This window comes from Squalius cephalus, assembly GCF_949319135.1.
Source record: "Squalius cephalus genome assembly, chromosome: 2".
NCBI classification, from domain to species: domain Eukaryota; kingdom Metazoa; phylum Chordata; class Actinopteri; order Cypriniformes; family Leuciscidae; genus Squalius; species Squalius cephalus.
In genome coordinates this window covers 12,437,605-12,449,949 of record NC_137123.1, presented here as the reverse complement: position 1 = coordinate 12,449,949, position 12,345 = coordinate 12,437,605, and the positions used below count along the sequence as shown (strand labels likewise).

The following is a 12,345-nucleotide window of genomic DNA, read 5'->3' as shown; positions in this document are numbered from 1 at the left end:
AGATTATGTTCACTTGCATGACATACTGCTTGTTGTTTATTATACACACTAGAGTCACACACCCCACTGGACTGTAGTAGGCCTATATGTGAGACATGTTTTTAAATTTGTGAGTGTTACAGTCAACTCCTAAAACTGTTCACGCAGTATAGCACACATGTAAATCAGACAATCAAACATGAGGAGAAAGAGCTCATTTTGGTGAGTAGGCAAATGCCTTAAGCAGCAGGGCTAAGAAACGTGATTTGTGAAAGCACAGTTATAATGAAAATAATGGAAAGTGTTTAGCTTTCCAAAATTACAGAACATAAAACTTAATTTCTATATTATCTCCATATGAAAGTGTTTTTGGATTGAAACGACAAACGAAAAAGAGGTGGTTTTTCGTTCTTTTGTTTTGTGGTTCAAACGAAAAAACAAACGTACACGGACCGGGAGGGTCTAGCTAGCCTCCGTTTAGTTTGACAACAATTCGAAACCTGGGATCGCTTAGAACACCTTTAATGTTAAAAAGGAAAGGGTCATGAGTCTGTCAATCTAAGGGTCAATCTAAATAAGACCGTGTGTAGATCTATGACAGAAATAAAGTCCAACTGGTAATATTAGTGCAATAATGTATAATGGCTCTAAGTCAGTAGTTCTTGAGTTTCTCTTTTGTCTGTTCTTGTTGTCTCTCTTTCCTTCAATGATTCTTATTAACATTAGGTGTCACCACTAATGGCCAATCATCACTTAAAGGGTTAGTTCACCCAAAAATGAAAATTATGTCATTAATGACTCACCCTCATGTCGTTCCAAGCCCGTAAGACCTCCGTTCATCTTCGGAACACAGTTTAAGATATTTTAGATTTAGTCCGAGAGCTTTCTGTCCCTCCATTGAAAATGTATGTACGGGATACTGTCCATGTCCAGAAAGGTAATAAAGACATCATCAAAGTAGTCCATGTGATATCAGTGGGTTAGTTAGAATTTTTTGAAGCATCAAAAATACATTTTGGTCCAAAAATAACAAAAACTGCGACTTTATTCAGTGTTGTATTTTCTTTCGGGTCTGTTGTCAATCCGCGTTCACGACTCCGCAGTGACGCTGCTGACGTAAGACGCTGCTGATGTGTTATCTGGCACCATTAATGACATAATTTTCATTTTTGGGTGAACTAACCCTTTAATTAATCACTTTATTATCTCATCAACTATAGTTGTTTAATTGGAAGCCATGCAAGCGTTTATATATGACTTCATTACTGTCTAAAACCTTTTTTCTGGACCCTTATGACAAAGTTAATCTAAAGAATTGTGATGGGTGAAATCATACAGGTAACAACATAAATTAACCTTGAAGATTTGGTGAATTATACAGTATGTTAAAGGATGCAGATCAGAGAACTTTTAACCTCTTACACACACTTTTATAGAGTCTGGATGAAAGTATCAGGAAGGCTGTTGCATTCTTAGAAGGTCGACTTCCACAACTGACCAATCCTTGCGCTGTTGCGATGACGTCCTACGCCATGGCCAATGCTGAAAAACTCAATAAAGACATCTTGATGAAACATTCCACCAAAGGAGAAGGTCAGTAACAAGTCATCAAACAGTGTTTTGCTTTATACAACATGGAATAATTCTAATCCAAACCCAGTGTAAATAATGGAAAAATTATCACATTTTGCAGTGTAATGATTGCTGCTTGTTGGTGTCAATAACAGTAATGGAACACAGTCCTGTTATTATTCCTGCTTTGTGTTTGAATCAGCCGGTAGGTCCTGGACTGTCGCTGGACAGCATCATCACTCACTGGAGGTGATGGCCTATGCTGTGCTGGCACTTGTGAAGGACAAAGACTTTGATAAACCAGGAGAGGCAGTGCTCTGGCTGCGTTCACAACAGTCTCATTATGGTGGATCTGGCACCACACAGGTACACTAACATCTCATCATCTGACTGTGATAAACTGATGCAGAACTTGTCTTTGAATGCTGTTCTGCACTTTCCAGGCGAACATCAGGGTGTTGGCCGTGGCAGCGTATCGCACGCAGGTGAAGGACCGACAAAACCTCAATCTGGACGTGGAGCTGTCAGTGGCAGGAAGAAGACCTGTCAGATTTACCATTAAAAGAGACAATGTGCATCTTACACGGTCATACAAGGTGAGGATTAAACTCATCAACCTGCTTCAAAATGTGTGTTGCTCATATCAATTGAATGATTTTTGTATCATAGTAAGTGAGGAATGTTGGGAGTTTTGTTATTTGTCATCCATCATATTTAACTGTCTACATCAAATGTGTTGAGTTTGGTCAATAAAGTCTTCAGGTATCTCTGCTACATCATGGATTTGATGATCCTGCTGACTCAAGTACGTGTGTTCACTCAACAGGTGGAGATCAACAAGGACTTCAATGTGACGGCTAGAGGAACTGGAACAGCCACTCTCTCAGTGAGTGTTCATGAGCGTTTATACGGTCAACAGCAAGATTAAAGCGTTTGAACATCTAATATGAGACGTGCTGCTCTTTTCAGGTTCTGACGCTGTACTACGCCAGACCTGTTGAGAAGAAGTCTGACTGTACACTCTTTGATCTGACTGTTGAAATGGAAAAAGCCCCTGAAAGTGAGATTGACAAAGAGGCCTTTCTTTAGCACTTTATAAACATTAAAGTCTGCGTGAACCGGAAGCTGCAAACGACTTTTCTCCAGTGTTGTGATGTATTTCCCAGTGAAACAGAATTGAACTGAGGGCAGGGTTTTACTCTAGCGCTCCTCCTCTCCATCTCTGCTCATAGCAGACTAACGGTTTGAGGGGAGTGGTTAAGCGTTTCCCAACCCAGGCCGTCAAACCTACATCATTAGAGAGGGAACGCCATTCCAGACCGGAAGTAACTTTTCAGATTTTGATTAAAGATTACGACGGCAAACTATTTTTTTCTGTGTATTAACTTGCACGGATTAATTTTTCACCACAAGTAGTAATATGCGCTAACAAAGTAAATAGGGTCAATTTTGATTTCAGTTGGACTTTAAGGCTTTTCACACTGTGCTTAACCCTGGGTTATCGTCACTCTAACCCTGTTTAAGAACATTTGACACTTTTAACTACAACTACAATGACATTAGAAGTGGGTTAGCATGGCTTTCTACATGGATCATGAAACATTAGACATGATAACACAGGATTATGTTTACCAACGGGCTAGACTGACCCAGGGTTCACTAGTTAACTTGTATTTCCCCAAATACCTTTATGTATTAAATCTTCATTTTAACGAATTTTATTTTTATATTCCCTTTAGAAAGGTAAGACTTGACTTGAACTAAAACCACCAAAAACTTTTGTTTCCTTTTAGCAAAAGAAGGAGCCATTGCAAGTTACAACTTCATTGTGGATTTCATGTATGTGAACAAATACCTCATTTATTTTTATGTCAAGAAACCATTTAATTTGTAATTAATCATTTAGGCTGTTTTCACACTTGGTTTGTTTACTGTCCCACATTCGCTGTATGTTTGCTTCATGAACGCGAGTACTAGGGACAGTTAGATAATGATTTCAGGGGAGACTCCAGTTTCACTGTGTTCTGACACGGAAAAAAGAGTTTATTCAGAGACAAGCAGCTCTACGCTATACTACAATATAAGAAATCTGACATCAAACGGACTCAGGTTTGCATGTAAAGCTCTAGTGTGAAAGCAGCCTTAAACGCAGAATCAGTTGATGGAGGAAAACTGAAGACTTACGAAACCTGTTAATAAAACCTGCACTTTATCTCCATCTTTACAGCTACAAAAGTAATGAAACCGATGCCACTATGACTATTCTGGACATTGGAATGCTGACAGGATTTGATGTTGAAGAAAATGATCTTAAAGAGGTATTATGATGATAAACTGATGCAGAATTGCCTCACATCTGCAGATAGGCCATAAAACATGTTGGTCATCATGTGACGCACTTATTTATTATTATTTATTTATTTATGCAGTTATTTTTCTCATGTTCTTGCCCTCAGTTGTCCACGGGGAAGGAGAGATACATTCAGAAATATGAAAAGAATAAAGTGCTGTCAGAGCGAGGATCCCTCATCCTCTACTTGGATAAGGTATTTCAAACAACTTCTACTGCCCGATGATGTCAAAAACAGATTTTTTTCTTTTTATCATGAAACCAAATTTATTTACAAAGTCTGTGATATTGTTTTGCTTAATATCACAGTATTGTTGAAATCTTGATTCGGATTGGCTGACAGATGTTCCAAGATGCTCATTATTTGTAAGGGCATGTGGTTCCACGTAACTTTGGTACATTACAGACTGCTTATCAGAATCATATCTCACATGATACTTTAAGCAGAAGAGAAAGTGCAAATTGAATATATAGATCTAAATTATAATGTTTACATGTATATTTTTTCTATGAGCTATGCAAAATAGAATACTGTTTTTGCAGTGTAATTGCAGCTGTACATTGTTAAATGAATGCAAGAAAGAAACACCAATCACAATTCAAATGCAAATATAATAAATAATTTTGACTTGACTACAATTTTTTTTTTTCAAATTTGACCCACATTATTAGTTTTTAGTTATTAGTTGTCACTTGTGCAAATGTGAATGTGGGCAGTTTCCATTGTACAATTTGATATTTAATATCATGTAAATTTGCTTGAATTTTTTTGTCTCATTAGGTTTCTCATAAAGAGAAAGAAAGACTTTCCTTCAGAATGAACAAGATGTTTAATGTGGGTCTGCTTCAACCTTCTGCCGTCACAATATATGAATATTACTCACCAGGTGAGCTATTGCTGCATGTACACACACTATTTCTTTTATCTATAAAACAATTAAACTGAAGCTCTCAAATTAACACGTTAATTCAGTGCCATTAAGTATTAACATTTGAATGTTCCTCCAAAACTCTTCTCCCCACTGTCACTCACACTGAAGACACCTGTTGAACTGAATGAATGACTGAAGAATTGTTATATAATATTACGAACAAGTGTTATAAAAATTGCTCTGTAATTTGTAAAAATGATTCTGTAAAAAAAATTGCTCTGTAAAAGGGTATTTACAACCCTCTACCGTTCATTTACAGCTCTCCTTTTTAACAGTATGTTACCGTAAAAATACATTGGAAGGGTAACTCATATCATTTGGGAAACCGATTGTTTCAAACAGTTTTTATACTAATACTGTGATCTTTCTACATTTGAGTTCACTGATAATAATATTTCTCAAAGGGGTCATGACATGAGAAACCAAATTTGCCTTGATCTTTTGGTATATAAGAGGTCTTTGTACCATTAAAACTTCCTGCAAGTTTCATAGCTTAAGACGTCCTCCCCATTATAAACAAAGCATTTATTTAATCAAGCTCTAATTACAGCTTGTTGGGGACCCATGGTAAGAAGTGACGTCATGGTACGAAGTGACGTACCAGTCTTTTGCATATGACCGCCTCCAGCGAAACAACTACGCCTCATTTCGCATCACCGCATCGTTGTCACGCCCACAGGTGTTCAGTCGACTTGGTCAGGCGGTCCCAGTCCTTTCTGATGGGTCTACCTTTATCTGTTGAGAATCAGCTCCGGAGGCTTTGCTGTAAACAATACTGTAACTACGCCAGAGGTGGAAAGTCCAGGTTCAGAAAGTCAGAAAGTTGTTCTGATAATAATAAAATAAAAAAAAATAAAAATTTCTTTCAGGCACTCAGACATCAAGAATCAGTGTATGAATCTCAACAATGGTGACAAAAAGAATATTCAATTAGGAAAAGGAAATTACTGAGACAATTCAGATCATAATTTATTCATACCGCAATGCATGATGGGAGCCATGAATGAGTTTTGATTGGTGGCACCCAGAATGCACTGCAACATGCTTTATTATTGTCACCATTGTTGAGAATCACAGGCGGATTCTTGATGTCTGTGTGTCCAAATAATTTTTTCAAAGTCTTTTGATCAGAACAATTTGTAAGAAATATTTCGAAAAATATTGAAAATGCTGAAAATAGTATATTATAGAATCACAGGCTGCTGTAATCAACAAGGTAAATCTAACTCTAACCTAAACTCTCTAAATGAGTTTTTGTGATTCAGGTGATGATGATTATGTCAAAACATAACTAACACCACTTGATCAACTTTTCTTGTTGTTCATCTGAGAGTTATAACTCAGATACAACAGCCAAACAAAGTCTAACATTATTAGTTTAAGAGTCAAGAGCCCAACTAAAGCAAACACTGATCACCATAATGGCAACTTAAAAAGAGATTTTCTCCTTCAGTGATTCTGCTTGTTATCTTCAGGTGTCTTCAATAATGCTCAATCATCACTCAATCAATCACTAAATTATCTCATTAACTTTAACACTCTTGAGTCTGGAGCCAAATAAACTCCCAGGAGAGTTAATTTAACACTGGAGTTTTTGCTGTGTGAGTTCATGGGTGGAATAAACATATGGCAGGACTTTTACTTTCTGACCCCTGGACTTTCCACCTCTGGTTGGACCTATATGTACACCGAGGAGTGTTAATTTAACACTGGGGATTTTGCTGCGCATGTTTTCTATATTTTAATTTATATAAAGTTATATTTATATATTTATTTATGAATACAAATATAACAGACATACAACTTGACTATGGCATCAGTTTTGCCGTATCAGTTTGAGTCCAATAATGACAGTCAAGAAGAACAAGCTGATTGACCCAAACTACCTTCACAAGCACGACTATGACGTTTCACAGTGGTAAATTCATTTTATACAAAGCTGCTCATAATTTAGTTTGTTAACACTGTGTGTTTAAGTTCCATCTTCATTATTCAGTTGTCGGTTGTTGTTTGTGTGTACGTGTTACATACGTTGTTTCGTTTGCTACCTTCTAGTTTAATAAAACCTTGTTTATGTTTTATAATCCTGTTGACCGGCTTCAGAAATGTTAACCAGGCAACTGGTCAGTGTTTCCCAGCGACTAGCATAACAGCTTAACAACAAAACCGCTTCAATGTGTTTTTGTTTTTTTTTTACTAAAAAACAAAAGCGACGGATGGATTTAAAATCAAAATCGATCAAAATGAAATCAAGGAAGTGATTGAATTTAAATATTATTTGTCATTGTAGACTCTAAGCTTAAGTTTAATGCCCCTATTAAGAAAATGTCTAAAGGCCCGTAGCCTACACCAATGACGATAACGATAAAGATAAAGATATAAGCTATAGTTCTAAAAATCGTTCTTAATGTTAAAGAATAGCAGAGTTCACACCACAGCTATAATGATAAGGATATGCCTTATAGAGAAATTAAATTGTTGGGATCACTTTCGGGACGATTTATTTATTTCCAGCTGTTGAACGATAAAACACTGACAGCCAATCAGAATCCATTCTAATTTAAATTCTAAGAGAAGAGAAGAGAAGTTAATTGCCAAGGTCCAGAAAAAATCCAACACTGTTTGACAAGTCAAGCCCCTTTTCAAGAAAATGGATTATGAAATAATCGTTCATACCCTCTGAATAAATGGTGAGACGTATTACCTCAGGTATCCAGCGCTCGTTTCGACAACATTGTCTTGCTTGAAAAACTGTTAGGTGTTGTTTTTACTCCACTATATTTTCTACGTCTGCTAAATTCACTGTTAGATGATTAGATCGATCAGCCTACTCTAGCTTCACTCAAAACATAGCATGCTGAGGACATCTACTGGTTAAAGCCTTGTAAATGCAACAAGAACAGCAAAAACATGTTCAATGACGTTGTACACACGAATGGATCAGAAACAAATGAAATGGCATCATTGTCAAATTGTTAAAAGTATGATTTATTAAGTTTTGATAATTTTATAAACTGCTGTGGGTCAATCATCCTTTTCAGTGAAAGGTTCACTTCTATGGATACACCATGCCTGTAGATTTAAAGTTGCAATCAGAGCTCAGTTTTCTCTACAAAGCTGAAACAATGGCTGAAATCTTTACAGCAATGTGAACATTGAGTACTTTAGGCTTATTCACTTATAAGTGGTTTTTTTTTTTTGTATGTATGTAGGATAATTTATATTTTGTTTGTGACTGTGTATAAAGTTACATATATAGGTAGGCTAAGTCAATATGCCATTGTTTGATTGTTTAGGTACAACATTTAAACACCATAGTCTTTTGTTACGAACCCCTGTTTTTAAGATGCTCGTTGAGAAAGGGGTCAGCAACATAAAAGGAGATGCAAGGCAAAGAGCAATTTAAACATTTATTATAAGACTTATAAATGATTGCACAAACTCACATCTCTCATTCCCCACTCTCCACATGTAAAAATAACACTTAAACTATACTAAAGTCAACATATACTTAACAGAGACTAACAAATAGATCAAAACAAAAGATCATCAAATAGAACACAACTTGTCTTCAACGGCTGGCTGGGCATCATGACGCACACGGGATTCACTGCTGCATGACTCATTCTGTTACACACTTCTCTTATATACTCTAGCAGGAGCCATTAGAGCAACGGGACACAGGTGTGCAGGGGCGGAGCCTAACACTTAGAAGAGAAAAGAGACTAATCAGAGCACTAACAGATACACACAAAATACAAATACAACACTCATAAGGCTTAGGCCGTAACACTTTGTATGTGTATTTGTATTTGTTTTGTTCCTTATGATAATTGTTTGTTTTTTGTTTGTTTCTCTCTCTCTCTCTCTCTCTCTCTCTCTCTCTCTCTCTCTCTCTCTCTCTCTCTCTCTCTCTCTCTCTCTCTCTCTCTCTCTCTCTCTCTCTCTCTCTCTCTCTCTCTCTCTCTCTCTCTCTCTCTCTCTCTCTCTCTCTCTCTCTCTCTCTCTCTCTCTTCTCTCTCTCTCTCTCTCTCTCTCTCTCTCTCTCTCTCTCTCTCTCTCTCTGTGTGTGTGTGTGTGTGTTTCAGATGCACGCTGTATGAAGTTCTACCACCCAGATGGCGCTATAGACAGACTGTGTAAGGGAGACATGTGCATTTGTGCAGAAGGTATAGTCACACACAAATAATAATATAAAGTGACCATATCCTGAACTTTTGTAGTATTTGATTTGGTTACCTTCAGTCTACTTGTAATTTTAAACAATGTTATGTTTTTTTATTCTTGTATGTGAACAAGGAAACAAAAAAATTATTTATGTGTGTGTGTGTGATTACGCAGAAAAAAAGCTGCACTTTCCAGAAGAAAAACCAAGTCGATGAAAATGCTCGTATGAATAAATCCTGTGAAGCTGGCATGGATGATGGTAGGTTAATTCATTGTCATGACTGTTTTACTTTCATAAATCAAGAATTCATTATTTACACCCCCCATGTTGTTGTAAACCTACATGATCAGGTTGTTTTTCAGTGGAACTCAAAAGGAATTGTTTTCCACACAGCAAAATCCCCAGTGTTAAATTAACACTCCTCAGTGTTTATATGTGTCCACACTACAGAGTGTTAAAATTAACACTGAAGCAGTGTTGAAGTTAATGAGTTAATTAAAGGGGGGTGAAATGCTATTTCATGCATACTGAGTTTTTTACACTGTTAAAGAGTTGGATTCCCATGCTAAACATGAACAAAGTTTCAAAAATTAAATTGTACGTTTGAAGGAGTATTTCTGTTCCAAAAATGCTCCTTCCGGTTTGTCACAAGTTTCGGAAAGTTTTAAAGTGTGACGTCAGATGTAGCGGAATTTCCTTATACGGGTCCTAAGGGCACTTCTCCGGAAGGACGCGGGTGCGCGCGCACTCGTAGACCAGAGCAAGAGACGTACGCTTTCGAAAGTACTGAAAGCATCACCCCCCCTTTAAGTGATTAATTTAGTGATGATTGGCCATTAGTGGTGACACCTGATGTTAATAAGCAGAATCATTGACGTAAAGAGAAAAAAAACTATAACAGAAAGAAGAGAAACACAAGAACTACAACTGACTTCGTGACATTACACATTATTGCACTTATTATTACCAGTTTGACTTTATTTCTGTCATACATCGACAAAAGTTCTTGAGATTCAACAGAAGTTTAGACGGTAATGTTTTATGGAATTTTTCTTTTCAAGTTACCATTATGGTGGTCAGTGTTTGCTTTAGTTGGGCTCTTGACCCTTTTAATTATTTGACGATAGTGTTCTCTAACAGTTCCAACTCTGTGTTTATAAAGCACATTTGTTACTGCAAGAGAAAACATGACCTGCTCACAATATGTTTTGATGATGACTTCATCATCATGTGTTGACCTGATTCACTGATGTCATTCAGAGTCTAAAGCTTTTACTATATGCTTGACGTCTCATTTTGTAGTCCTGAGATTCGACAGTTTGAGATCCAACAGCAATATGAACAATTTTGAAGATACTTTGTGCAAAGAACTTATTGTTCTTAAACACACAGACATCAAGAATCAGCATATGAGTCTCAACAATGGTGACAATAAACAAACTAGTGACAAACAGATCATCTCTGAACATCAAAAAACTAAAGTCATAATAAAACAATTGCAAAATAAAAGCAAACAGGATAATAAACATTTTTTGTTTATTTTTTTTTAAATGTTTATTTATTTTATTCCACCCATGAACTCACACAGCAAAAACTCCAGTGTTAAATGCAGTGATTCATGCAAATTATGATTGTCAAAACATGACCAACACCACCTGATCAACTTTTCTCTTTGTTCATCTGTCTGATATAACTCAGATACAACAGTCAAACAAAATCTAAAGTTAATTATTTAAGGGTCAAGAGCCCAACTAAATAAAACACAGATCACCATAACGGAGACTTAAAAATTATAATTTCTCCTTCCGTGATTCTGCTTGTTAACATCAGGTGTCTTCAATAATGGTCAATCATCACTCAATGAATCACTTAAATAGATCATTAACTTTAACACTCTTGATTGTTAATTTAACACTCATATTTTAACACTTTAACACTCTTGAGTGTGGAGTCATATAAACTCCTAGCAGAGTTCATTTAACACTGGAGTTTTTGCTGTTGGACCTCAAGGTACATATATGTACCTTTTTGAGGGTCAAAAGGCATTTTACATATATGTACTGTTTCTTTTAAAGGTTAAGATACAATATTGTACCCTTGAGGGTACAGCCCCAGTGACAAGCCATTGTACCCCTAAAGGTACAATTATGTACTTTATTTTCTGAGAGTGTACGCACATGTAAGCTAACGTGATCATAAACATTACATAGCATATAAATCAAAACTGCCTAACATTTCCGAATGAAATGTCGACCCAGTACGAGCTGTAGGATTGTGAAAGCATTTGGGGTGTTGATGATTATTAGGGGCATTAGGGGTCTAATTATAAGGCTGTAAACAAATTAATATTGACATAAGTGAACACTAATATTTATTGAAAGAAAAAAAAGCAATTTTGTTTTAAAATGTATGACAAACTTCAGTATGACGTAAGCATTATGCAGGAGGCAATTACTTTAGAAAATCATAAACCTGAGAAGACTCCTTTAGACACATAACACATATTTTGACCTGTTATTAAAACACGTTTGGTTCAGGTGAAACTGAGTGTGTATTAAATGTTTTTTTTTTTTTTTTTTTTTTTTTTTTAAATGTATAAAAACCAACAAGAATGCAAAGATTGTTCAAATAATTCTCCTTTTTATCACCTTAGACATCCTTATTGTTCATTGGCCCTTACACAAATGTATAGAGTGTAGTAGCTAAGTCAGTAATTGTGTCTGTTTTGACTTCTCTTGTCTGTTGTTTTAGTCTGCAGTACGTCTTTGGAGAGCACACCTGGGTTGAATACTGGCCGACAAGAGAGGAAAGCCAAACTCGAGAATACAGGGAGCAGTACATCGGCATCTCTGCGCTCCAGGATAAACTCCTCAGAATAGGATGTGCTTCATAATGTTGAATAAATGTTCAAAATGTTGATTACAGGAAATTAAACATCCTCTCTTGTATACTCTCAATAAATCTTAAATAATATTGTTGGAGCTAAAATACTAAAAAAAAAAAAAAAAAAAAAAATGGTGACTTGAATTCATTTCAAGTTCAATTTAGAATTCTGACTAACTAATACCTTGCAAGAATATTCTTATAACTTTTTCCAATCTGAATCACAAATCCAACATTATAATTTGTTTTGTGTGATATTTTATGTCTGTATCTAATTTTAATCATCATAAGAAACTTTAAAGGGGAATTTCTGGATATCTGAATAGGCTAAACATTATTCAAAAGAAAAATAATAAATGCGTTCAGATGATTATTCCTGGCATTTGCTTTCTGACAGGAGTCGATGTGGATGATAAAAGATATGGAAGAGGTATTGGGATAAATTACTTTCTAGAACATTC

General features: G+C 36.0%; 1 protein-coding gene across 3 annotated transcripts in view; it reads left to right on the top strand.

Annotated features, from left to right (window-relative positions):
• Positions 1 to 12,345, top strand: part of LOC307152153 (complement C3-like) — a 78,515-nt gene extending 66,170 nt beyond the window's left edge. For 2 of the 3 annotated variants that reach the window (XM_079860561.1, XM_079860559.1), the window contains 12 exons: positions 1,416 to 1,572; positions 1,754 to 1,917; positions 1,995 to 2,147; positions 2,378 to 2,437; positions 2,521 to 2,611; positions 3,345 to 3,390; positions 3,779 to 3,869; positions 4,008 to 4,097; positions 4,683 to 4,788; positions 8,922 to 9,002; positions 9,175 to 9,259; positions 11,753 to 12,345. In XM_079860561.1, coding sequence (XP_079716687.1) covers positions 1,416 to 1,572; positions 1,754 to 1,917; positions 1,995 to 2,147; positions 2,378 to 2,437; positions 2,521 to 2,611; positions 3,345 to 3,390; positions 3,779 to 3,869; positions 4,008 to 4,097; positions 4,683 to 4,788; positions 8,922 to 9,002; positions 9,175 to 9,215 — 1,080 coding nt within the window. In that variant the 3' untranslated portion in view covers positions 9,216 to 9,259; positions 11,753 to 12,345. The remainder of the gene's footprint in view (positions 1 to 1,415; positions 1,573 to 1,753; positions 1,918 to 1,994; positions 2,148 to 2,377; positions 2,438 to 2,520; positions 2,612 to 3,344; positions 3,391 to 3,778; positions 3,870 to 4,007; positions 4,098 to 4,682; positions 4,789 to 8,921; positions 9,003 to 9,174; positions 9,260 to 11,752) is intronic. The other variant, XM_079860560.1, reaches the window with a different exon arrangement.